This window comes from Mus pahari, chromosome 1 (assembly GCF_900095145.1).
Source record: "Mus pahari chromosome 1, PAHARI_EIJ_v1.1, whole genome shotgun sequence".
NCBI classification, from domain to species: Eukaryota; Metazoa; Chordata; class Mammalia; order Rodentia; family Muridae; genus Mus; species Mus pahari.
In genome coordinates, this window is record NC_034590.1 from 166,974,947 (window position 1) to 167,002,569 (window position 27,623).

At 43.4% G+C, this 27,623-nt stretch overlaps 1 protein-coding gene across 33 annotated transcripts in view; it reads left to right on the forward strand.

The window, feature by feature from the left end:
- The window catches only part of Tcf7l2 (transcription factor 7 like 2), a 190,792-nt gene that overhangs the window by 134,292 nt on the left and 28,877 nt on the right, over window positions 1-27,623 (forward strand). Inside the window, exon 1 of one of the 33 annotated variants that reach the window (XM_029536777.1) lies at window positions 22,399-22,521. The exons of the other annotated variants lie outside the window; for them this stretch is intronic. Coding sequence (XP_029392637.1) covers window positions 22,399-22,521 — 123 coding nt within the window. Of the gene's footprint in view, window positions 1-22,398; window positions 22,522-27,623 lie in introns of those variants that run through there. 33 annotated transcript variants of the gene reach the window in all.

Consider the following 27,623-nt stretch of genomic DNA (forward strand, 5'->3'; position numbering starts at 1 on the left):
GGAGCCTAGGAATCTTGCATAAGGAATACTAGAAATCTTGCAAGCAACGACTGTGTTTTTAGCAACACTTAGCTGAACATATCACACATGATGGCTCATGCCAGTAAGGCCAGTACTCAGGAGGCTGAAGCAGGACCACTGCTGTGAGCTTGAGGCTACAGAAACCACACACACCCTTACCATTTATATGAGATGGATAGTAGTTTGTTCTCGGTGTTTGGGAATTCTTTGAGGGTGATGCTTTCTGGGATTTTGTTAACCTCTCAGAGATGTGAAAAAGGACTCTTTGGAAAGAGTTTTCGCCCCCAGCATCAGGGATAGGAAGCAGGAGAGAGATCACCGTGTTGGCTGCGAGGCTGTTGAGCACGTTGGAGTTCACTGGTGATTTTTACAGCTCCACGCTACTCTTCAGAGTTCCGTGTCTTGTAACCAGGGAGCAGGCTGATGCCCGGGTCGAGTTCAGCAAGTTTGTTTTGACTTGTGGCCCACGAGGAGAGAGAAGTCCTCATTATGTAATGTTAAACTGGGCCGGGAATGTCAGCTGGGCCCTGCTTGCCAAAACTTGAAGAGTTGGTTGGGAGCAGACTATGTTTAGTATGACTAATCCAGCTTGGCAGGGTAAAGGGGTGGGTGGGTGTCGCTCTGAGAGGGAAGGGTAACTTAGGCTATTTCAAATATTAGCACTTTGTATGCTCTGTAGCTGTCCCCGAAGTAACTCAAATAACCAACTAAGTTGAGGCCTCATTAATCAACGAGTGCCATACTGACTGTTGACTGGTGGAGTCAAGACACCAACAGATTCGTCTTGCAATGAGGAGAGACAGGCTTGGGTCCTGAGAAAGCTTCCTGTAGCAGCCTGTGTTGGTCAAAAGTGGCTGGCAGGGTACTCAGTAATTAAAGCCAGTATACAAAGCCAACACTAGATTCTGTAATAAAAGTCGCAGTGAACCCCAATAAAAATGTAAAGTAAAGTAAAACGTGGCCCACTTTCCTAATAAAGATTCCGGAGTGTAATTTAGAGCTCTGTCTCTAGCCTTTTCCATCTTTATTTGGACGCTTTTACGCCTTTTGCTCCTTCCTCCCCCCACACCCCTGCAAGGTCCAGCTTGGTCCTTCTTATGGGACAAAAGGATCCCATTTTTATGTAGATAGCTTTAGTTGGAGACAAAAATAATCCCAAAGCATGTTTGCACAACCATCCTTAAGCAGTGTGTCTCTACCCCCCCACCCCCCTCCCATCACAAGAAGGCTGCTCTTTGGTAGGGTAGATGCCCTGCCTGAGGTGAAGTGGGGAGTCTTTTGTCTTTTCCCTGATGAATGGATGCAAAATGTTCACTGAACCTGGAAGCACCTCCTTTTGTGCCCGGTGCCCCCCTAACACAGGCTGTTAAACTTGGGGCAATTGCTCATGGTGGGGGATTGAAAGGGGCCATTGTGGGAGGAGGGGCCCACACTAAGACCATTGTGGGTATAGAGATGTCATTGTTTCCCAAGCATTAAGGAGTAGACTCTGGGGACCCCTGGGCATCAGTGTGCCCAGCCACTGTGCTGACCACAGCATTTGCAGGGTTGAATTGTCTCCTAAGCACCAGGCCTCAGAAAAGCCAGGCAAGTTCCTCTTAGACTGGACACACCGCAGTGTGCCCCCTGCAGGATACATGTGGTATTTCCTACAAACATCAGTTTAGCAGGCCCTTCCCTGCTCCTACCTAGACTGCTCCTTTATTTCTGTCTTGATCCCCAGATCTCATTTCTGCAGGGAGGTCACTTGTCCTCCAGGTCCCAGGGGAGAAAACATTTGTTAAAAATTCCTTCTTCCTCCTTAGGAGCAGCAAACTTCCCCAATTCCTGCTGGTGGCTTTCCATTCGGCTTCCCTGTGGCCATATGGCCTTCAGAGGACTTCTGATCTTCATTTACAGCATTCAGCCTTTGTTTATTTAAAAATCAAAAGGCGGATAGGCTATTGATGGTTTATCTGTATTAATTGCAGTGCCATACCTGCCAACTGTCCCCTCAGTTAGTAAAGGATCTGCTATGATCCCTGCCAAAAGTTTACGTGTGTGCACATATCACTTAACACAGTGCATTCAGTAGAAAGCTCCTAGCTTTAGAATTGCCACGCAGGCATTTTGCACTGCAGCCCTCTGCCACGTTGTGTTGACTGACAGGAATGTAGACACACGGTTAGGAAGAGCAGCCAGGAAGTGCTTGAGTTCAAACTCCGAGTCTTCACTTACTGTGTTAGCTTAGAGTCTTGGGGGTATGTGTTGGCAACCTCAATTTTGCCTTCTTTAAATTAGAAAGAGTACAGGTGTTCACATCCCGGAAATGATACAAAATTCAGACTACATGCTTGCAAAAGGTCATCCTATGTTCAGTTTCCTTGCAGAGAGCCATATAGGGCTTAAGCATTCTAAGCTGAAACTCTCAACTAGCTCCCACGTAAGAACACAATGCTGTGTCACTCACTGGCTTTGAACATGGCGTTGTTTTATGTGATTCATTGATAATCTTAATGTTCTACCTAAACCATGGTTCTGATGGAATGTGTAATCAAAAGCAGTCTTTTCAAAAATGGCTCTTTCTTGACGATGCTGATAAACCGTCATAGAAAGTGGCTTTGCTGTAAGCTTAGAAGGGCCAGTTGTTAAAACCAATGAAGACATGTCAGGAAACATTAAACACATTTGCTTAACAAGCATGGTCATCCTTGGCTTCTTTCCCTGGCTTTAAGAAGCCCTTCTCTTAGAAAAATCAATTCTTATGGCAATTCTTATGGCTCTCTATAGGGTTGTCTTTGGAAAAGCCTGGTGTCTCTTTAGACGACAGTGGCCTCTCAGTTGCTCTTCTAGGTTCTCAAGCCTTTTTCGTGAACCCATCACTGTCTGATTAATTGTTGTTGTTGTTGTTGTTGTTGTTGTTTTTAAAGAAGTGGGTTTTAGGAGCTGTATTTAAAGAATTTGCAATCTCAATGCTAAGATATTGTCTACCCCAAAGTCACTGCTGCGCCCTCCCCAACCTCCAATGCCTCCCACTCTTCCTTTTCCTCTTTTAGGATCTCCCCTCCCCAATATTCCAGTAGTGGTGTTTTTAGGTATAAATTCTTGCTTTTTTTTCCTTTTTTCATTTTTAGCATTTAGCCAGTGCCTAATTAGTTCTGTGTATTTATACTCGACACAGCAGTAAGCATGTTTTAAACTTACATACCTCATTGGTTGCAAAAGTGCTTTTTCTGACAAGCTTGGCTGCCTCAAAATTACAGTGAAGGCAAAGTTGAGTCTGATTGCTGGCTCTTGACCCCTAAGCATCTGTATATTTTACCTAATTTATACTTGGAAAAACAGCTAAAAATGTTGTGTGTCTATGCCAGGCATTTACGTCGTCGTTTATAAAACCTAGACTCAAATGTGCAAACATTACATGGGCTAAGCTAAGTATTGAGTCAAAGAGAGAGCTTCTGGGGGCTGGGCAGATGGTTAAGAGCAACCCTGCACTTATGGAGGACCCAGCGCCTGCCCAGGGCTCCTCAGGAACCCCAGGTTCAGGGATCTGATGCTCTCTTGTGACCTCTTCAGGTAACAGGTGCATGCACAGAATACTTCTTCGTATAAATATTTAAATAATCCAAAATAAATTTTTTAAAGAGACAAAATTCAAATCAATATTGATATTTATACATATTACCCAAGTGATGGTAATATTTTTTTTGTCCCAGTTGCAGTCTAATCTTGCCAAGTGAGTGGGCTACAGGAAAAAAAAAAAAGCCAAGAGCTCTCTGAGTTAGGATAGACAGACTCTGAAAAGAAATGGAGTCTGATTACTGACACAGAGCTCCTGCTCTCTAATCTCCATAGCACCTCATGGGTAGATAACAGCATAGCATACATAGCACTTAGATTTTTTTTTTAAATGTGATTTAAAACTTGTGTTACTCCCCCAGTGTAGAGGCAAGGCAAGTTTTCATTCGTGTTTCCAGGGGAACATAATTGAGGGAGCTGAGCTTTGGGGTCTGGTTCTGTTTGGGGTTAGTTGTCTGTGTGACGGTGCTGACTTTCTTTGTTGTTGTTGTTGTTGTTTTCAAGACAGGGTTTCTCTGTATAGCCCTGGCTGTCCTGGAACTCACTTTGTAGACCAAGCTGGCCTCGAACTCAGAAATCCACCTGCCTCTGCCTCCCGAGTGCTGGAATTAAAGGCCTGCGCCACCACACCCGGCCGGTGCTGACTTTCAAGATCCTAAGCCCACTGAGGGCAAGAGTTCCCCTCAGTTCATTTATTGCCTTAGCATTAGTGCAGGGAGTCTGGCTGGGTGACATTTTCAGACAGGGTGAACAAACCGGACATCCCTAAGGGAAGGGTGCGAGAGGGAGCCTGAGAGATCTGAGCCAGGCGCAGTGGCATTTTCTTCCTCTCTTCCTCCTGTCTTTGCTCTTCTTCCTCTCCCTCCCTATCTTTTTCCTCTTTTTCTTTCTTTCTCTTTCCTCCTCCTCCTCCTCCTCCTCCTCCTCATTCTCATCCTCCTCTTCATTCATTCACTAAAACTACCAACCAGTCATCATTAGATCAGTTCTTCCATGTTCTGTAAGCTTGTTTGTTTTCTGTCTGTACTATGGGGCTGCTGTCATGTGTGGCCGTTGTTGGGTCTGAGATGCAGTCTCTCCTAAGCTTCCTTGAAGAGATGTGCTAGACAAAAACAAGACGGTTTTGACAAAACAACCCACAGTCCAGACTGTTCCAAGATGCTCGCTTGCATTCAAAACCAGTCTCCCAGTCTGCTCCAGGCAGGCAGTTGCCACATGCTCTCCATCTGGGGCTAATGTGCGCGCATTCCCGTCTCCACGCTGTGGCAGGAACCTTGGCAGGGTTTACCCCGTGAGAGCCAATGGGCGTTGTTGCTATGGTGGAGGCATGTCATAATTTAATTTTACTTTATTATTCACTGGATGTGCCCATTGTGTGTTACCCTCTGGGTGTGTTTACAAGGAGCTTTGGAAAGAAGCTGAGGCTGTCACATCTGTTAAGTCTGCTCTGACACTGTACAGCGGGCGAGCTCACACATGTGCTTGCACATACACATCGCCTTCTTCCTTCTTACCCAGCACTAATTTTGGGGCTAGGGAGACATCCCTCTCTAGCTGGTGATTGGCCAGGCTCAGAAGGACCTGCCTTCTTAAAGTCCCATTCCTTCAGCCTTGAGAATCCCCTGAGGTGGCTTGGGCTTAGGCATGTGCACTCCCAGTTTCTCAAACCTCACACAGGCTATGAACCCATCCCCATGATTACTTAAGTAGAATACAAAGCAGCATCCTAGATTTGGGTGACTCTCTGGCAGCCTTCCTAAACTTCATGACACACAACCGTTCAAAGTCCACTGGGGACTTTCAGGATGGCACCTTGTCTTCCCACTGTCTCTTGGCCTCTGGGATGGCGATGTGTGCTTTCTCCACAGGGACGAGTAGTGGTAATATTTTCAGCATCTGATGCAATTGAGGGGTGTGAATTCAGTCAGGGACCACATAGTTAGATCCTCTTCAGAAGAAGAAGAAGAAGAAGAAGAAGAAGAAGAAGAAGAAGAAGAAGAAGAAGAAGAAGAAGAAGAAGAAGGAAGAAGAAGAAGNAAGAAGAAGAAGAAGAAGAAGAAGAAGAAGAAGAAGAAGAAGAAGAAGAAGAAGAAGAAGAAGAAGAAGAAGAAGAAGAAGAAGAAGAAGCCGCCTTTCTGTTTTAAAGCATTGCAGGTGGATTTCCGTCATTGCTGGTGTTCCAAATGGCTCTCCCCTCCAAATAATTGGTTTTTTCTGACTCCTGCTTCCTCCATAAGTTATACGCAACTAAAAAGCTCAGTCTCTGACTTTTGTTATATTGCTATGATAGTGCTTAACTGGAGGCCCCATGAGTGACAGGAGTCTTTTGGTTCAGTAATCAAACCCTGACCCCAAATCCTGGCCATGCAGATATTTAAACAACCTTCCTTATATACAAAAATGATTCTTATCAAGCAAATCTGTGCAGAAATTCCCATTAGCATAATCTCTAACTCGCCAAAGCAGCCTGGTGTCATTTTTGAAGTCTCACCTACCCTGTACTTCACTAAGTTGTCAGTGGCTGTGAAGGCTTGAGTCTTACAAAGTGGGTGCATTACTGCCTAGTAATAGTCAGCTGTGCTGGGCACACTGCTGGTAGCTGGGGCCTGTCTAAGGGGATTCTGCAAGGTGACAGCATTAATCATCGTGAGAAATTATAATCCTTCGCTCTTATTGGTTTTTGCTCACATGTCTCCTAGTCTCAGAAAAATTTGTGGTTTTTCTTCTTTCCCAACAACATTTAAAAAATAAATAAATTTTGTTATTAGAGATCTATGATATTGTGGACACTATAAACCAAAAGATTTCTGTTAGCTGACCACATTTTTAAAAAAAAAAGAAGAAGAAGAAGAAGTCTGAAAGGTAGCTAAATCCTCAAGTCAGATACAAACATAAAAAATGGTCCTTTTAAAAATTGGATGCACAGCCAGTCACTTCCCTTTAAAGTTTCCAAGGGTGTTTCTACTTTTCAAAGCCCATCATGTGGGTTTTGTTTGACTATCAGTTGTAACAGGTCAAATACAGCCTGATGGTTCTTAAAGTCTTATAATGCCATCTCTAATCCTGTGAGTTTTGCAAAGGAACTCCTGATGAACAGTCAGGAAGCACTGCTGCTAACATTTATTGTCAGTGTGACTTGCTAAGCTCTCTTGGTTAGTTAGTATGTTTGTTCTGAGATTGCTATCACCTATCAATCCATCATCTATCACCTATCCATCCATCTATCCATCTATCTGTCATCTATCTATCCATTTACTCATCTATTCATCTATTTAATCTATCTATCTATCTATCTATCTATCTATCTATCTATCTATCTATCCATCTATCCTTCTATCATTTATCCATTCTATCTATCTATCTATCTATCTATCTATCTATCTATCTATCTATCTATCTATCTATCTATCTATCAGTAATGCTTAACAATGAGCTGCACATTTGGAGAACATACATTTTGTTTTGTATTTTCCGGTATGTTTCTGGTGAGTTTGATAGAGTGCCCTGCGTGGACTGGCCCTTAGTGTTGTGATTTTTATAGAGACTTCTTTTGTCCCTCCTGGTGTGTCCACTTGGATGATTACAGCTGAACTCCGTTGCTTCCGAAGCCTTGGCTTGTTGGTCCTTCTCACAGGGAGTCAGTCCCTCACCTGCAGGCACTCCCCGTGCATACAGCAGTGTGTGGTCTTGTGAGAAGCCACGGCACAAGTAGGTCTGTGTCTTCCTCCTGTGTTGAGTTTTGTTATTTCTAATGACGGCAGTCGATCAGTCCACACAGCTCGAAATGAAGATAAATTGAATTAGTAAACATGAGTTAAGTGACTCATTGGTATTAGACTGTGACAATTTCCTGAGTGTGACCTCACACGTTTAGTGGTGTTAATTGTAACAGCATTTCATGGGAACGCTTGATTTCATAAGCAAACAATAAGTTATTAAAAGAAAAAAAAAAACAAGCAAACAAAATAACCAAACCAAAACCTATTTCGAGGCATGGTCTTAGAAAGAATATGTATTTACCTGGTCTCGGTTTGCTTCAGCTCATGAAGAAGGAAACTGCTAAGAGTTTCCCTTTTAATTCCAGCTTCCATGGATGTAAAACAGCATGTGCTTAAACCAGTGGTTTGTCCAAATGGAGGCAGAGGGTGGGTGCTATCCGGTACAGCTTAATAAGTTTCTGAAAACAGATTGCTCTGAGTGCATTTAAAACGGAGCTCAGGACAGATGGGGCCAAAGAAGGGTCCTGGCCGTGTAGGAGCTTAGGAAATGCACTGGATGGCAGAGTTTCAGACTGGGAGGCATGGATTAAGTACAAGGCTCAATTCAAATATTTTGTGAGATGCAGGCATGCTGTGTAACCCCCCCCCCCTTTTTTTTTTTTTGCCGAAAAGCATGTTTTCTCTCATGTCAGAAATGATCACAGGAATCCTTTTAATATTCATTTAAATAGTTCTTAATTGGCTTCAGTGAGTTTAAAGTTCAGTATGAAGGTGAGATCTAAGCTTACTAATTAGACCGGATGCAGTTTGACTTAAGGAGCAGACTCCATAATTAAAGAATTCCATATCAAATGTGCATTTTGAAAACATTCCTTTTCTCATCCTGGAGGTTTTTTTCTTTACTTCTTCTTCTTCTTTTTCTTTTTTCTTTCTTCTTCTTCTTTTTTTTTTTAATCTCTCCCATTTATCGCAAACAGGAATTTTCTCTTATAGAGGATTAAAAAACAAACCAACAAAGCCCCTTGTGTGGCTTCTTAAAATCTGGCAATCAGATCTTCAGTGCAAACCTCTCGTTTGTCAGTTAGCTGCGTCTCCGGTCGGGTTAGTCTCCATTTTTCTCCATCCAAGTAGAATTTTGACTTGCCCAGAACGCTGGATGAACACAAGTTGTTGTCTTGTGTTTTCCCCCCGTGAAGTTGTTTGATGCTGTTGAAATGGAAGGCTGGAGTAGAAGGGGGCACTTAAGCAGTGAAGGGTTTTTCTTTGTAAATAATAGATCAAGAACACTGGATGTGTATCTAATGGAACTGTGTGCGGCCTCCGTTTCAAGGACAGTGCGGGGTTTTAAAAACTGCAACTACCGGCCATCCCGTCTGCAACCTGTGGTCAGTTGTGTGTGTGTGTGTGTGTGTATGTGTGTGTATGTGTGTGTATGTGTGTGTGTGTGTATGTGTGTGTGTGTGTGTGTGTGTTTGAGCTTTGTAATTGTTTACTATACTCCCCCTTTAAATGCTTTGTACAGATGTCATTTTTTTATTTCATAAACCTAGAAATGAAAAAAAAAAACTCAAATAGTGATAAAGTCACTCCTATCTATTTATATGTCAGCTAGCTTCTGAAATTCCGGATGGTTTAAGGAAGTCAGGTCTCTCTCATGGTCTATTTGGCTGTGGTGTGCTTCACCAAGAATGGGTGGCTGAGAGTGCAGGTGGATGGAGCCGTCTGTCACTTTGGCAAAGGAGTAGAGAAACTGAGTTGCTTATAGCCTTCAATATTCTATATCTTGACAGTTCAGGGAACATTTTTAATCTACCATTTTCTTTCCTGTTTTTGGAGTTGACAGATCTGTTCTTGTGCTTGCTGCTTTGATCCCTATATTTGAAAATTGCCTATTTAATGCTCTATCAGTGGGTTACTGCACACAACTGTTAAAAACATCATAAGGCTTTGTGCACCCTGAATATGAAGACTTGCCGTCTAAAGATTATGCATAATTAATATTCCCCATATATGTGCAGATACACAGTGCTATCCGAGAATGTTCAAATCTGTCCAGAGTGTGATAGAAAACTAAACATAGACCATTGGCTGTCGAGCGACTACCTGTGTAAGGAAGACAAGTGACAGCAGATGCCCTTCAACTGTTACTGAGGAGCTTATTGGATAGTCACTCTAAACCAAAGGGGCTCTTTTTAGGTATTTCTTTTTCTATGTGAATGCCATTTATTTGAGTGCCTCACCCCCTTTATTAGGGGGCAAAGTGTAATTTCCTAAAATAGGTTTCCAAATAAGTAGAGGTCTAGATAAGCAGATTTTTAAAGCAAGCACATTTTTATTACATACAGAACTCTGCAGGTAACTGCTGCCCCTGACCATTTAGAAGAATATCATGCGTCTTCTCACAGAAATGTAGTTAGCCTTCTTGTTTCCAAATCATTGATTATTTGTTTTGAAGGAAAGTGTGCAGAATGGGTGTGTTTGAGTTTTAACCCCAAACTCCTGGGTGTCCAGGAGTTCACGCAATCAGGGCAGAAGCTTACGCAGACCTCTGAGATGGCATCTGGAGAATTCCTGCCAGGACACTGCTCAGTGGATGGATAATTTTCAGATTTTAGTTTTTACAGAAGGTGAGATTGGCCGTACTTTAGACCCACCGCGTAACTGCTTTGCAGGGAGAAATGCTTGTCTTTGGGGGAGGAGGGGACAAATAACGTGAGAGACCCCAGCTCATTCTTTTATAGTCTTTCATTCCTAAGTATAGCAAATTGTTTCTTTTATTAATGCTGTTCTTACACTATGACAACAGTTCTGAGGGGAAAATATAATCAGGAAGATGCGCTTCACTTCAGATCCTGTAGTCTGAAATATGTTAGTACATCCCTTGAAGGGGTTCTTATTCTCTCTCTCTCTCTCTCTCTCTCTCTCTCTCTCTCTCTCTCTCTCTCTCCCTCCCTCCCTCCCTTCCTCCCTCTCTCTTTCCTCTCTCTCTTCTTTTCTTTCTCCCTCTCCTCCAAACAAGTGCAGCTAATGTAACAGAAATTACAGAAATGGGTACAATGTATTTTCTCCATTCTCTAGTATGCTTTGGTTGGTTAAGAAAGGGCAAGGGTATTGAAATATGATTATCCCTATTTCAGGAAAAAAAATGATATAATTTTTCATCTTACCAGTGCTCGGCATTCTTTGTGGTACAAACGCGCTTAGTCAATGCCGGGAAAACGTTGCTGTGACAGCTAATAGATAGCTCTGCCCTGGATTGTTCAGACATTTTTGTCTTTTGTGACACTGAAGGAGAAACAAGGAAGGGAATAGAAACAACTAAAAAAATGTCAAAAGATCAAAAACTCAATGGGCCGCAGGAATGCGATCTGTTTACCAGGGCGTAGCTGCTCTTTCTCCTCTGCCACGAATCCGTCTGAGGCGGCATCCGGGACAGCCACCTAAGTCCAGGCAGTTCCCTCCCTGGGAGATGCTACACCACACACAAAGTGGGCACATCAGCCGGGACATATATTCTCTGCCCCCAGCTCTCCATAAATAATAAGATAAATATATGGTTGTCTCCTAAGACTCTATACATACAAAGCAAGGGGTTTTGTTTGTTTGGTAGTTGTTGGTTTTTTTTTGTTGTTGTTGTTGTTGTTGTTTTATTGTTTGAAGCTGTAATGTTTTTACTCCCAACCACTCTGACTGTCCTTAGCTCTGCTAAGCAGCTCTGGCTTTACTAACAGTGTTTTAATTATCCAGTGAGGGAAGAGTGCTTGATATGTACTTATTTGATCTTTGAAGGAAGAATTCACTGGGAGCAGAATTGGTGACGTTTAGTAGATTGTGCATGAGAGATGAAGAACAATTGTTCTGTCCCGGCTCTGGCTGGTTTGGACTTGTTACAAGTTGAGGGAGTCAGTAGGGGCAGTTGAGATTTTATTTGAATATCTGTTTCTTAGTCAGGTAGGTTGATGGGCCTTGTTAGTTTTATAGGGAAGATGTGCCAATTATTTCGACAAAACCTCTTGAATTTGGGGCTATGGACAGTGGTTACCATTTTAATTTTAAAAAACTTCCAACCAGTTGACTATCTGCAGTGGTGTGTGTGTGTGTGTGTGTGTGTGTGTGTGTGTTTATTTACCCATACGGCTGCCTTAACCATAAGGACAAACAAGACAAGGGATCAACTCTTCCAGGAGAGATTGCGTTCTGCCAGGGAAGTTTGTTGCTAAGCCTTGTAGTTGGTTTTTGATAGTAAGGGTGATCCAGGCTGCATATTTTATAAACTTTCTATTAGAGTTATGGCATGTTATCATAAAACTCAATTGTTATACTTTGTATTACGCTCTGGGATGGAGAGATAGACATAGGATTAAAAAAACAATTTCTAGGCATTTCTAGATGATAAATTTAATTTTCTTTGCTATTTGGAGGTCTTCTTTGAAAATGCAATTGTAATGAACGCATTCAGAACTGGAGAATAGATTTACCCTTGGCTTCAAATAGTCGACGTTATCAGGCGCCGTCATTCCTTCCTTCCTATTTTCGGGCTGCTAATTGATGTTTTTGATGTCAGCAAGAAAATTGAAGAAAATGTCATGTGTGAACCAGTGCGGAAGTTAATAAGATTGACTTCGTTGACAGAATTTACAATGAGAGCAGAGACCGCATAATGGGACCACTGCGAATTCGTGTGCTCTCTTTGGAGTCAAAATTGACACCTCACGCTAGGCCAGTGGTCGATAGGAGAGATGGGACATTTGGGAAAGTTCCTAATCTCATTTTTCCCCCCTTACCTTTTGGTCTCCGATGGTTATTTAGTTTCTCTCGCAGCTGCTTTTCCAGGGGGCTGTTGCTGCAGACCACGTTAGGCCCTTCATCAGGCTCCTGGTGCCCCCAACAATGCTTATTTTTTATGCTGTTTTGAGTTTGAAAGCAAAGGAGTCTTAGAAAGGTTAGATTAAGATATGTCTTAGGGAAGGACATACTAATATCGGTCAGGGTCATTGTAGATGCTTGGGTTATGTGCAAGAAAAGCCCAAACGTAAATCCTCCCCTGAATAAAGAGACCCTGTTGGCAGTAAGATCAGTCCTTGAACACAACAGAAGGCAGAAAAAGAATAAGGTTCTGAGCCACATGTCTCTGCTCTTGAGGGGCAGAGGGAATCATTTTGGCCATGGTTCCCCTTAAGGTTTTAATTTTATTATTATTTATTGAGGTTTCAATGTAATAGTTTAATTTTCTAGGAAAGTGACAAAGTTTATTGGAGCTGTACGTATAATTATGGATTGGATTAGTTGAGTTTGGTTCAGTGCATCTGATTATCTTCTGGCCTTCAGGGAAATGCGCTAAAACCCTAATATGTCCAGTACCCCCAAGCGGTCTCTTTTTGAAGGCGCCGCACAAAATGTGGTCTCGACCAGCGCTCGGCCTCCAAGGATCTTCAGTGAGAGACATTATTCTTGGAATATCCAATTAATTCCACGGGCAGTGATCAGTTAGCGCTTCTTCCTCCTTTCTCGCCATTTGAAATGCTAACACAATGAATATTTTCTCATTGGTCTGTGTCCCTCGGCTAAGCTGTTGCCGCGGGCTGAGAATTTCATCGACTGATGAGACCAGAGGCTCCGCCAATAAAAGGTTACAGTACGTGATTTGCATGCCAAGTGGGGTTTGGTTTCATGAACTTAAAAGTTCTTTAACTTTTATTTGACTTTTTTTTTTCTTTTGTTCAAAGTAGATTGAGGGGGTAGTGTATTTGTGAGTATCGAAAGTATGAAAATTACCAGGGACTGTAGGCCACAAGGATGCATATTATGGGCCATCCTTCTGGAGAGAAAGATAGAGAAGTTACCCCTTTGTGCTGTTTATTAGTTTTATGGGACACAACCAGAGCAACCTCAAGATCAAGTCAACAGAAAGAAGTTTTGTGAATGTCACAAGCTGGCACTGAGTCCCTCTAGACCCCTTCCATAGTTTGACATTTTGGGGGGGATGGTACTGGAAAGACTATCTTGTAGCACATACAATGACATTTGAAATGACTAGGGAGCCATTGAGTAGGACATTTGGAGGAAGAGAAGATGTCTTTTTCTGTGGAGTGGTCGGTAAGCAGTCTTGGATACCAGGGAAACCTAATATCCTAGGCCTCCTAGCGGCCCCTCAGAGTCAAACCATCCTCCATATTCAAAGGTATATGGAGGTTGTTGTAGACATTGAGTTACATCCAGTGCAAGAAAATGTCCAGCAAACTCAGCACGTGCTCATTTTAGGATCATGGATGGCACAGTAGACGAGCCCATGATGCACAGAGCCTTAGCTTCAGGAGTGTCATCTACACCACTCCCTGGGTGGAACCAATAGGAGCGTTCACTGATGTCTCACTATGCCTTCCATGGCATCCTTTTTATCTTCTAGAATCTTTCAAATTAGGATTTTTTTTTTTTTTTAAAGTCTGGAATCTTCTCATTGACTTAAAACCACCATAGTCTTCAGGTCTAAGCAGTACTGTCTGACAGTGGGGTGAGGCGGTGGTAACAAAATAAAGGATGCTGCTCACTCTCTCTGCAAAGACGGGAGGAGGAGGAGGAGGAGGAGGAGGAGGACAGTGGTGTAAAGGAAGGCATTGTAGTCTTCCAGCCCTGGCAATATGACTGTGAGCTTGGCAGGTTTCTACTGAAGGAAAAATGATACCTTTACCTAAATCGTTAGCAAAAGGGAATTGGCGGGGGTCAGAATGGAGGGACTTTCCCCTCCTCTCCCCCTCCCGCCTTCTTCCTTCCTTCCTTCCTCCCTTCCTTCTTCCTTCCTTTCCTGGCTGACTGTGAGGAGCAAAGCAGGTGGCTCCCTGTGGCTGACTTTTCATGACAACATGCCATTAGAAATTGCCGTCCCGTTGATCAATCCTCTCAACATGACAGGTTTGCCGCGAGGCCTGGCTCTTTGAGCCAGCACTCTGGCTTTCCCTCCTTTTTTCCTGCACTAATTGGTGAAAGTTTTTTTACTGTGCTAGTGGCAGAGGAAAGTCTTTTGAACGTTGTCACAATCAAGTGTTGACTTCTTTAGAATTGCAAGTAGATTAAGTGACTATGACGGGGGGGGGTGAGCAGGGGGGCACCAACTCAGTCCCTTCCACCACCAACATTTCGTGATTTGAGAAACACTGCAAAACCAACTAATTGGATTTACACCCCCAACATTCGTGTGTACGCGTGCACGCACGATGGAAGACAAGTATTAAGATTATACCCTTTTAAACTCCCATTATCTTTTGCAATGGGGTAGGGACAGCCCTCTTGTTTGAAATGGGGAGCACATATTGCCATATTGATTGGGAAAAACACATCTATTAGTTTCTTCCTATAATTAATAGATTCAGAATAACCAAAACTCAAATGCTATATAACATGCTATTAATGAATGGGTCAGCTATGACTCCTGATTATAGAGTGTGTTTTACTAGAAAGTACATGTGTTCTTCTGTCCAAAATCAACATACAAAGAACTCTCTTGGCAAAGGATTTGTTTTCTGTTATATTTATTCTTTCTTTACTCAGATATCAGGAACCTTACACTTTCCTCTTCTGGCTATATATCAGATTATTTTTTTAACCTGCAGTATAATAACATAAACAGAATTAATATTAATACATCTGGATGTGATCCTTACTTTGATTTTCTGTGATTAAAATAATTGCTATTAATTTGCAAAAATGAATCTATGCCTAAATACGTATTCCTTGGCCGTGAAAAAAAAAAATCACTTTTAGATTCAAAGTTGTTGAGACAGCTCACATGAGGAGGTATTTTGAAAGTGCCATTTCACAGAGTATGTGCACCACATTCCCAGTCTTGCCTGAGATGTCACCTCAGGTAATTCCTAATTGGAATTGCCTGAAATCCTACAACTTTGTAGATTTGTGATTTCACAAAAATTCCTACATAAATATAAAGGAATTTTGTATTGACCATGATAGGCACATAGTAACCACAGCTGCTTCCGTTCTAACGTAGTTATTAACAAGGAGATGACAGCTAAAAGGGAAAGGTGGCATTGGGACTATCAGGGACATTTTTAGTAAATTATATTTATGTGCAAAAAGGAAAGGTGAGGGAACACAGTGAAGGACTGTCCAGAAGCACCCAGGGCCAGGCCTCCCCTGAGTTACCGTAATCACCCTTTACCTTTACCTAAAGGTCGTTATGTTATAGGAGAGACGAGAGCAGAGACCCCGGCTGCAAAAAGCAGCAGTTCATATAATTAATTTTGCCATTGTAAAAATCATTTGTAAAATTTGCATTATTAACATTATCAAGTCACTAGTTGGTGAGACATCAGACGTGATGAGAGTGAAGGGTAGCTTAGGGAGAAGTGGGCCTTAAACCCTCAGTAGATCGGAGTTAGGATCAAAGGCGCTTGCTTTATGTGGCTGTGCTAGACTTTGAAGTCATGACTGCACCTACAGCACTCATTTCATCAAGTTCACTGGTGTCTTAATAGCAGATCAATAAGTTTCAAAGTCGGAGAGTTAATTTGATACTAGTGCTGATGCGGTCGTGCTGGGGAAGCCGGGAGAGGCAGGGAAGGCTGCCTATTAGCAACTCCGGTACAGAGCACACAAGGATGCAGATTAAGAATGTGAGCACGGCCATGAAAAGGCAGGCTCCGGCCGCAGTCGCAGGAGCTGAGGACCGATACAGCAAGGGCTCCTTAATTTAGACATCTCAGGTTGTTTGGAAGCTAGTCTGCACTTGTAAAAATCTGTAGTGAGATCCACGCATGGCTGTGTTTGCATAAGTCTCCATTCGATATAGATCATGAGCAATGCATGAACGGGTCTTTCCAAGTCGGTGTTTCAGGCTCTCATATTTTATTGCATAAAGTCCATTCATAGTTTTTTATGGCATAGTATGGGGAAGAGAAAAGAACAATCTATTTGTGGTTTCAAAAGTAGGCTCACATCACAGGGATATGATATGCATCTATTTTTAAAGTGACATTGGGGCTATCTATTGAGTGTATAATAGATAAGCATTTCTTAGTTTGTTACAAGACCAAATTTAATTTGCTTAAAAAAACAAACAAACAATTATTTAGAATAGGTCTGAATCCCTTCCCTTCATCATAGCCTGGCTTAATGTCTTTTCGAGCGAACGAATGATGGGGTTCTTTACAGAACTATGTCACCAGTCCCCCAGCCCCCAACATTTTGTCTCAGTTCTCCCCACTTAGGAAGGTGGTGCATTTTGATGATCCATTCCAAAGACTTGTTAGACATAAAGAAACATGTAGATAAAGGTCTGCCAAGCTGAAAGAGAGAAGGCGAGAAGTTGGAGCAAAGTAGCATGCTCGTACGTGTGTTTGCTAGTTTTCTTTGTTTTTGGTGATTTTGCTTCGATCCTTCTAATGGGATAAACATAAACAGTTGTGGAGTATGTGCCAGAGATGAGACTGGTAGCCACTGACAGAGGAGGGATGCAAGGGTGCTTGTTTTTTTTTTTTTTTTGGTGAAAGGGAAGGCTGTAAAGACAGAGTTCAAAGATGTGAATCATAAGAAAGTAGAAACCTTTTTTTTTTTTTTTTTAAATTGTGCAATAAGAACTTTGCCATCTGATGTTCAACGCAGGCCTCCCAGCATCGAAGGTCAGATTCACACCCTTTTCGAACAAAACTCTAATTTAGAATGTTCATCTAAGGGTTGATAATGGCATTAGAAGGCTGGTGGGGTGGTCAGTGGGTGTTGAAGATTAGCTCAGTGGCCAGGGTGGCTTTACCTAGACCCCCGCGATTCTTTGGGTAGATTAACCATCACATCTGTCATTTTATCCCTTTTACCACATTTAAAAAAGAAAAGGGGGGTGGTGGTGGAAATACCATCTCGAAGCAAACCAGTGAGGCTGGTCCTTTCTAAAACCCTAAGAAATTGCTACATGTGTGTCTGTCTAGCTGTATAATTTCTTTATGCACCCTGTCAGTCCGCATGGCAGAGAGACATAGATGTTGAAATGATTTGGGTGAATTCAAATAAGCTGGTTATATCAGGTAAGCTGCAGGTTTTTAACCCTTAATTCCTCTGAATCAGGTCTTTTGCTTGTTTGTAGAGAAAGGGCTGTATGGTTGTGATCTCCTGAGCCACTTGCCGCTCGCTCGGCCGAGTGTGCACTTCATGAAGGTGCTGTTTACCATTTCTGGCAAAACTTTCATTTCCACTGTGTGTGTGCACCCCAGATTAGTCAGGCTCTTAAGGAACATGGTGGGAACTGATTCTTAACAGCATTTTGGGGTCTGAGGTGGCGGTGGGCGCCAGGGGCATTCTCTGACTCGGTTGTTTGTTGGGTGCTGGTGTGGGAAGGTGTCACTGTGGAAGGGAACTTCAGAGTTTCTGTAATGTAATGGTTTATCCTGAATAAAGTGAGAGAGACAGGATTCGGAATCTGGGGAATAAGGGCAGAAGAAGCTAGGCTGATGAAGGTGTCTCTTGTCAGATTTGTGTAGAATTATTTACCGTGCTGTCTTTCCTGAGCCGCCACAGTAAAAGTGAAGAAGTGGAAAATTATCCCAGATGGGACGAACTGCTCATTCTCTGTTCTTTTTTTAAAAAAGGAAAAGATTTCAGGGGGGAAAGTCTTTTTCTTTAGAACAGTATGAGTAAAATCTGGACAGCTGTCGAGAAAGATACGCTGTCTGCATTTTTTTTTTTTTTAACTTTAGCTTCCACCATAACTAAATAGCTTGAATAGTACATCTTTTCTCTTTTTTTCCCTTCATACATAATGATCTCTACTTCATTAAAAGCGTATTAATCTGGCTCCCAGTCTCTTGGGAGATACCTTAAGATGATGATATTGGGGGTTTTTTCCCCCCGAATTGTTAAAAAAAAAAATTCTAGCAGATTTGGTCCCTGTCAGTCAGAAATAATTGTGTTCTTAATCTTGTCCCTGATGGGTGACTTGGAGTTCAGCAACGGACCAGCTCCAATGACAAATACAGTATTAATATTCATTAACTGCTTTGACAATGCTAATTTTGATGCAGTAGTAAAGGGCCTTCCAAAGTTAGCGGCCAAAGCATCAGAGCTGCGCAAGGTGGCAAGATAATTTGTGCTGGTTTGCTGAGCTGAAGGCTTTTAAAGTCTATAGCAAAAAGCTAGGTACCACAAACAAAAAAGAGAAAGGGAGAAAGTTCTGAAGCATTGGAAGGCAGGGCCGCGGAAATAATACGATCACAGTCCGCTAAAATATTTGACACCTCTGATGCAGTTTCTTTGAGTGAAATTTCTACAAAGTTGCAACAAAAAAAGCATAGCATGGTAAGTCAGCACATTCTTGATTTTGTTTAATCTTTTTGATCTTTTCAATTATCGCTATTTGAAGATCAATAGTCATTTTTTCCTACTATGCTTAGAAGATGCGCAGCCGTGGTTTAATATGTGTTAGGACAATTTGCTTTAAAGAAACACATCCACAAGTTTTGGGAGTGTTTTTTTTTTTTTCTTTCTCTTTTAAAGTTAGTCATGAAAAATGTTATATAGTGTATCCTTGTGAATTCTCTAACATACAAGTGTTTTTAATAATCTATTTTGTTTTTTTTTTTTTGTATTCCCTCCCCCACAAAGAGTAGAATTCATTGAGTTAATTAAGATCTGAATGTTGTCAAGAATTTTATAGGATTCTTTCGGGTGGGGGGGAGCTTCGGGGTGAAGTGGTCCTCCAACTTTATCTAAATTCAGCTAGCTTACTCCCCGTCCTTTTCTGAATGGCATCAGATAGCTATTAAAGCGTAATTTCACCGTAGATCCGTAGATCTGCAGAGCGTTACTTTCACCAACTTAGGTGAACTCACTCGGATTATTGAAATTGCTTTTATGCTTGCCAAGTCGGCAAACAAAATATCGGGCTTTGTTCTTTTGATTGAATGCTGGGTTGGGGGGGAAAGAGAAGAGTGAAAAAGCCCTGCCTTATATATATATATATATAAATGCCCCCTCCCTCTTTTGGGGGGTGGATTGTTGTGGAACCGACCGGGGGAGATCCCGGTTATTGTGCGCTTCCCTGTGAATGGAACTGTGCCTGAGTATCCCGCGCGGCACTGCTGCTGCAGGCTGCTCCTGGGAGCTGCGGGCTCTGTGCGGGCTGCAGGGCGGGTGCTGCCCTCCAGCGGGCCTGGGCCATCCGCGCGGCAGCATGCCTGCGAGCCGGCGGCGGCAAGGACAGCGCGGCGACCCCTAGATGGTAAGCGATGAGCCTGAGTGTCCAGCCTTGCATGCTCCCTCTTCAGCCGAGGTCATGCCCACTGTCACTGCACTGTAACTTTAAGATTGATGCACGCTGACTCAAAGGTCCTGATGGACCGAGTCGATTTGGTTTAGTCTCCTTTAAAACAACAATAACAAAGGTTAAAGAAGGAAAAGGAAGAAGAAGAGAAAGGGAAAAAAGGAAGGGAGGAAGGGGAGAAAGAGGGGTACCTTTTCGTTTTATACTATTTTGTTTAATTTGGAAGTGTCTGCACTTGGAGGGCATCCATCCTTTTCACTCACCATCTTAACGTGGCCACCTCCACCCTCCCCAGCCCCCCTCCTTTCCAGCTGTGTGTAGTTGAAGTGCACTTTTGCCTTTTCCTGTCTGAATATGTGTGTTTGGGAGCAGTAGGTAGACACAGCTTTCCTATAGATACATGTAGATACATGTTTTCTATTTAGACGTGTCTATCCAATCGTCCAAAGTTGGTTTCCTGTCCTTATAACTTCCCTGATCTGGCATCTTAAACCTCTGTATTTAACACAACAAAACGAGTTTTGCATGGAGATGGGGCTCCTGGGGTGTGAGCAGACAGTCTCTGGTCCCTGCTTCCCTTCTACACAGGTTTTTATCCAATGCCATGCTAAAAAGTACTCTCTGTTTCTGGTTTGAGCAACTTTTATTATTTCTTTTCTTTTCTCATCCCACCCACTTGATAATCCCAACTTTGCAACTGTCTTTAGCTTTTCGGTTTGTTTGTTTTTTTTTTTTAAATGGAATGTTCGATGTTTGGGTGTGTACCTGACAAGTCAGGGGACTTAAGGAATGAATTCTAGACAGTGCCACAGGACAGCAACTCACCTCGAAGGAGTTTCTTAGGAGACGTTCTTAGTTTGAAGAGCTTTAAGAGACGTTACCCCTTTTCATTTTAAGGGGGGGGGGGAGGCTGTAACTGGGTTAGCCCTCTCCCAGTTTCCTTTTCCCTTGTCTTTCCAGAAAGCTGGGAAGTAAATTCTTAGCCCACGCTGCCAGTGGCGTTTGCAGCACTTTCCGACAGATTGTCTCTGGGTGATCAGGGCCTGTCCATCAGCGGATAGAGAACTTGCAGTTTACTTAAGAAATTGCGGGAGCCACAAAAGCAGCTGCCGGGAGTGTGGTGGTCTTGGTGAATAGAGGGAGGGAAGGCAATTAGGGGGCTGTGTGGTTGGGGCTTTTTACTTGTCAAACTGGAAGCTCGTTGCTTTTGTTACTGCTGTGTAAAGGGAAATGGCAGGGTTTTGTTTTGGTATTAAGGGCCTTAAAGATTGCTGCTCCACACTTGTGCAGGAAGGCTAGATAAGTCCAGAAAGGGGCCACAAAGTAGTATTTTTCAAGCAAAGGGGTAGAAAAATGAAGAAGTCCTATTTTTTTGTTGGCCCTAAGCCCTTCTAGCCCTTGATTCCTTGGGGGGAGGGGGTGCGGGTAAGGGGGATTAACTTGCACCATGTATTAGCAGCTCGCTTAAAGACCTACACTCTAAAAACAGTCCTGTGGCCTTGAAGATAAACAGCTGGCCAGTCCGGCAGTCCATGCAATAGAGGAAAAAACTCCTTTGTTAAAATTAGGTGTCCTGAGTCTAGGGTACCAAATCTAGGTGGCCACTAGTCTTGCTTTTAAGCCAGACAAACCTAGAATGGTTTCCTAACTGTTTGCAGACTAGAGCTGCCTGTTTGCTTTTGAAGAGCATGAGCTGATTCTGGAGTTGAGTCCGTTAGATATTCTGCCGTGTGACTCAACGCCTCCCTGGGCAGCCACCCACCGCACTCCCCTCCTGTGTGCCACAGGGACTTTTTTAGGCCCTGTTCTATCTGAGGGTCTCAACTCAAATTAGGTTAAACCCACACCAATGTACCTGGCCCTGGATCCTATGAAAACCCCAGGAAAAGTAAGTTGAGTGGATATCCCTATCTTCCTACTTCTCTGCTTCTCTCTCCTTTTCCTCTTCCTTGGAGAAAGCACATCTACCCACCAGCTAAGGCAGTCAGCTAGCCAGAGGCCTGGCCTGCAGTGCCCCTGGGTATTGGAAGCCTACTTTCCCCTGCTTGCAAGGAGGTCACCTGAAAATCGGTCAGCCTCAAACTCTGGGAAGGAAGAGCGGGTGTGCAGAGTGGCAGGCAGGGCCTCGCAAGGTGTCAATTCCGTGTCACTGTGACAAGAAAATATACTTTCTTCCTCCCTCCCTCTCTCCCATTGCAGCCCTCTCCCTAAGAAATTTGTTTTGAGGGATTTGACAATCTTGCAGATAAAGTGCCTGCCTGCTACACTGGTTCATCATTTCCCTCATGGCTGACCGTAATTTCTTTGCTACTCTTAGCTCTGTCCCTGCCACCCAAGGTGAGGGAGGGGGACTTTTCTTAGGTGCCCTGAGCAGGTTGAGGGAAATGGGCCTTCCCCCTCCTTCCTTTATGGGCCATAGAGTAGTAAAGATTAGGAACTAGAGGGGTTTTTACATTTAAAAAAATATTTAAATTGAAGCTTCAGCCAGCTGAATTAGATAACTGTTTTAAATTTTTTTAACATTTTTTTTTTAAGAGAGGGTGTGTAGGGGAAGGTCCCGAAAAGCAACCAGATGCAGTGCAAGTAAGTGTGTCCAGCCAGAGATCTAGAAAGGCATCGCTCGGCTTTTAAGATGCATTTTTTCAGCTCTTTAAGTGAGCTGTATAAAGGGAGGTGGGGGTGAGAGGAAAAGAAAACCGAGAGAAACTGGGAGGGAGAAAGAAAAAAGCTGGCCCAGTCCCATCTTGAAGGTACAGAGAAAGTTTTTTTTTTCTTTTTCTCTTTCTTTTCTTTTTTCTTTTTCTTTTTAGAGTGGAGAGAGGGCAAGACAGAGCTATTATGTACCCCAGGGATGCGGTGTTAGTGGGAATGGAGGATTTGAGTGGGAAGGGAGGAACAGTGGCCCCTGGGGTCTCTCTCTTGCAGCAGTTGGGCGCTTGGCACCTCAATTTGAATTGCTGGGTGAGTAGTGGTGTGTGTGTGTGTGTGTGTGTGTGTGTGTGTGTGTCCACACTCGTGGTCAGGACCATGAGACTTGTGCTTCCTTTTCGTCTTTAAAAGATAAGAAAAAAAAAAACCTTAGACAACAGAAAGGGGGACAAAACAAGAATGAATGGTCAGTGCAGGCTGTGCCCTATCCCTACAGGATTTTGCTGTATCCTTTTGGGGGAGAGGAGAAAGGGTTAAAAGAAGATGGGGAGGAGAGAAAGTCTGACTTTCATCCCAGTTCTTACAGACCATAGCAAGTGATTATAGTTTCACCCACCACAGAGGACTTCTACCATAGGCAGAGGGGAAGGAGAGAGACCTTGCCCTGGCAGGGGACCGTGCCTCTCCAGGAGCTGGGTCACTGAATGTATTAGTTTCATATTTAATGCTAACTTCCTGTTGCTCTGTCTTAGGTTGTTTTTATTTTCAGTCTCCAAATTTAGATGTTGGCTTTTCCAGGCCCTGGTATTGCTGCTAGCCGTTGTGTTTTCCAAATTTAATCAAAAGCTATTTTGGAAAGCTGATGGTGGGACCGAGGACAGCTCCTGTTGACAATGAACAGTATCTTTTGCAGCTTGGATCTGGGGACTAGGTTACACTGTATCCTTCCCAGCACTTGGGGGCTAGGTTACACTTTATCCTTCCCAGCACTTGAGGGCTAGGATACCCTATGATCTGCCATAAACCGTGAGGACATTTTCTTGAATCTGCAGGCAATTTTTAAATTATCTTTATAATTACTATAATTATATTTTGCTGTTGAATGGCCAAATACTTATGGAGAGATTGACCAGATCAGATTGGGAAAAAAAAAAAAGGATTTTTTTGTTTGTTTGTTTGGTTGGCTTTGGTTTTGGAGAGAAACGAAGCATTATGTAGACTGTGAAAATGGCTGTGTTAAAAAGCATTGTCATATTAAAAGCCAACTCTGTAGATAGCTCTTTGAAGTGGAGCATAAGGCAATAACCTCTGTAAACCTCTTTATTGCTTTTTAGTTCAGCTTAGTTCTGAAAACTGGTAAGACTTTCAGGGACAGGGTGCTGGCTGATACTGTGTGAGTTGTGTTGTAAATTTCCCACCTAGACCTTCCTATAGGGTCAAGATTCCTGAAATATCCTGTCCCTTGTTTGCAGAAATGACTTAGAACTATGTTGTTCTGTGACTCAAGAGAGGGGTAACTTCAATTCTGAGTGAGGTCTTGTGAGAAAGGGCTCGCTTTTCAGAAGTAGAGTTTCAGCCCCGGTGATACAGACATTATAGCCGTTTGCTCTTGTGTACAGACATTTTTTCTGGAAGCAGCCAGGATGGCAGACTTGTCTTCTGAGGGAAATCTCCCTTGGTGCTTTGGAGTTGGTAGGGAGCCTGACTGAGCTGTGCTATGGAATTTTACCCCTTCTGCAGCACTGCAAAATATTGTGAAATCCTGCTATGCCCTCCAATTGCATTCTTTTACCCACATTGAAGGACTCAAAAAATTGACTATTGCTCATCCACACAGTCTTCCCCCACATCAGCCTGTAATCAGAGAACAGCCACGTCGGTTGCTTCTGCTTGGTCCCTGGCGACTCTGGGTCATTTTTCCATTCTATATGCCCTTTATAGGAAATGATGATGTTTGCCATTTATAGGAAAGGATGCTGAAGTTTGAGACATTAGCAGGGCAAAATGGCTCCGACACCTCCATTTGTCTTATTTCTATATGTGATGTGTGCGCAAACTCTTCCTGAATCGTAGAGTCTGGGTTTGTGTTTGTTAAGTCATGTGGATGAAATCTTCTTCCTCCTCTAGGCTTACATGCTTGCTATTTCCCAGGAAGAAAATATACTTCTTTCTGAAGGAAATAATGGCTTCTTGAGCTCTATGGAGCAAGCAAAATATTTTAAACACACATTTAAACTCTTAAGTTAGGCCCTGATGTGGAAGCTGTATGCAGCAAAAGGCATTTTCAGTCAGCTGTCGCCTGTAAGTAAATGCAGAAGGTGCTGTCAGATTTTGTTCCTTGCTTTTCTTAAACTTTCCAGGATGTATTAACCATTATGTACTTAAAATTTATTCTCGATCAAAATGGGTGATTTCCTTTCCATTGTATTCAGGAACCCCAGGTCTTGGGGTTGTTGTGTTTGGGACCTGTGGCCTGGAAATCGTTATTGTATTTTAAAGTTGTTTCACATTGGAGCGTTGGGAGGGCTTCATTTGGAATAGGTTAGATTTATTCCTGGCTTTTCTAGAAACAGCTGTATCCTCTTACCCAGTTCCCAAACATTCTCCACACACCCAGACGCTCAGCAAGATTGATTATGCTAACGATAATCATTTAATACCCAAGTAGTAGAGAAATATTTGGCGGGAGGTGGAGGTTGAAAATTCCTGGGAAATTACTTAAGGGTGAAGTGGCTCGTGAAGGACTAGAACAGTCCACAGACCCCCACAGTGCCTGTGCACCCCTTTACTGATCTAGTGTTAAGTTTGGAGTTACTGGGGAGAGGAAGGCAGGGGGGAAAAACTCTGGAAATCTACCCTGGACCACTGGGCCAAAACTTAAGTGTGCAAATGTTTTAAGGGTTTGCTGGGGGAAGCACAGTGATGTTTTCTTTTTTACTGGAAAATAAATGAGAATAAGTGGTAATAAATTATGTTTAATGAACTTAACTTAACGGGGAGTGAGTGTTTGTGAGCCTGTGGAAGCATTGCTTTGCTGGCTTGGACCTGGGCTACAGTTTGCACAAAGCCAAACACCTGAAACACAGCTCTATTTTCTAGGTTTGACGTTTCCCCCTTTGTTTGCGCATCCCAACACCATTGCTCCCTGTCTCCTTTTCAGGCATTCCATAAAAGTCACCAAGAATTGCTGAATTGACCTTCTAGGCTCTTGGCTATTGAGACCAGCTGTCTTTGGAGTGTTAGCTGGTGGCTGGTTGAAGTGTAGGTAGGCCCCTCCCTTCCGACAGAGGCTAAGGACCGAGGATCATTTGAGCTAGCACTGCATGTTTGCACTTATGTGAGACTGCGTGGAAGCAGACTGCACACATCCCTTCTCTCTGCCTTCCTTATCCAGTCATTTCCTTGTTAAGGAGAATTTTGATGCCTATGAGTCCATGAGAAACTATGAGTCGGCAGAATCTTATAGACAGTGGGAGAAAATCTTCACAATTCCTCTTCTTGCTGTCTAATTGGATATGGAGAGAGACAGAGACACAGATAGAATGATGATTTATGGAACAAATAACACTTCGGATCTCAGTTGTAGAAGATGCAACTTTGCCTCCTGGTGGGTACTTGGCACAACACTTGACCCGGCATGCAGGTTGTGCAGTGTGGATGCTTTTCTCTTCTGCATCTCAGGCAGATCTCTCTCCACCTGTTTCTCCATGAGAAACTCAAACTCCAAGAAATCGTCCCTCCTTCATTTCTTACGTTCAATAGCAGTGCTGTGGCCTGGCATACAATACAGTGTACAAAGCCCCTCAAGCTAAAAACAAACAAATAAACAAACAAACAAAAAAACCAACATTCAGCTTATGAAACCAGCCTGGCCACATTACTGGCTGTGCCCTGGCTGGGATTCTCATGTCTGAGGTGAAATCTGAAGGGTTCTGAAGAAGCCCATGTAGAATGAAGAAGGCCAACCTTTCCGTGGTAGATATAAGGGACTGGAAGGATGCGAGATGCTGGCCAGCTGAGTCGGGATGAGCCAGCGAGTGCATTTCCCAGTAACCTTTCATAAAACTGGCGTAGTAGTGCTCTGTGTTTGGTTGCCACTCGTTGGGACAGCAGAGTTACACTGACTGGCTGTCCAACTGCCTTCTGTTGCAAGGCCTGAAGAAAACCAGGATTAGTGGGACTGCCAAAGAGTTGTTGATGACTGGAAACAGCACCCCCTCCTCCTTCTCATCCCAGCCCCTCCCCCTCACCAGCACTGGCATGAACAAAGGCATGTATAAAGGCATGTATAACCTGTCTCTACTGGGCTTAACAGCCAAAAGTAGACAGGAAAATGGTTACTACACTAGTGAGCCCTTTTTGCATGGGTATGTAAACCTGGAGTGCTCTGGGGCAGCAGGGTCCTGTGGAACCCTGGCCTGTCTCTGGGAGCCACACAGAGAGGACAGGGCTGACAACTGCTTCTGTATTGTGCCTTTTGTTGTGCTGGGGCTCCATAAAGGCTCTCTTTGGCCCCATTTTGCTCCTGCAGCAGGAAGGGGCAGGGTGGAGCATTGAAGAAGAGGCTCTGTTTGTTTCTGCTGTCTTTGACTAACAGGTTGCAGAGGTGAATGGTGAGCTTCCAGTCCCTTTAGGCTTACTCCAGTTATAGGTGGTTGAGCAGTGGCCTCAGAGGGTGGCCAGTGGAGGGGTTCAGAAGAATGTTTGCCTTCCACTTGTTGAGGTCTTGATTTCTGAGCAGGATTGGAGGGTGTCCGGATGCCTGGCAATGGTCAAGTTGCTGAACACTAAACTAAGGGTTCTTGAGAGGTCAAAGGTCAGCCTCAGGGTCACTCCCCCTACTGTAGCTGGATAAATACTCCTGTGGGTAGGGAGGCTTTGTGTGCTCTGAGGGCCATTGAAGTATCTTTTCTTTATAATTTAACTATTCAGCGCTCACACCCATGGAGTTTAATGAAGGCAATGAGGAGGGCCTCGCCTGGAGAGGTTGTGAGTCTGTCCAGGTAGAAAGCATAAAGCCCCAGTGACCAGAAGTCGGAGGAGGAGTTTGAGTTCCTTTATTTGTACATTGTTTGCTTGCTTTAGTGAGCTCAGGATTGTATATCATCTGTTTATTTTCTTTGGTTTCTTGTGAGCCCAGCACTAACCACAGACAACATTTTGTCACCAACATTCTGCTGGGGCCTGGTTGTATCTGGAAAGCAGAGGCAGCCTATTCAAAGCCTTGTTTGTTCCTACTTCCTCTAATGAGTCTCAATGCTGCAAAGCCCCTCTGGAAGAAGCCTGGTGGGGCCAGGGGGGCTGGGGACACCACTGGCTTTGCATTTGGTGACTGATTTCCTCTCAGTCCCCAAGCAACCGTGTCTAGGAAAGGTAGACACGGGCTGACCTCACAGATTGCCTCTCGCTCGCTC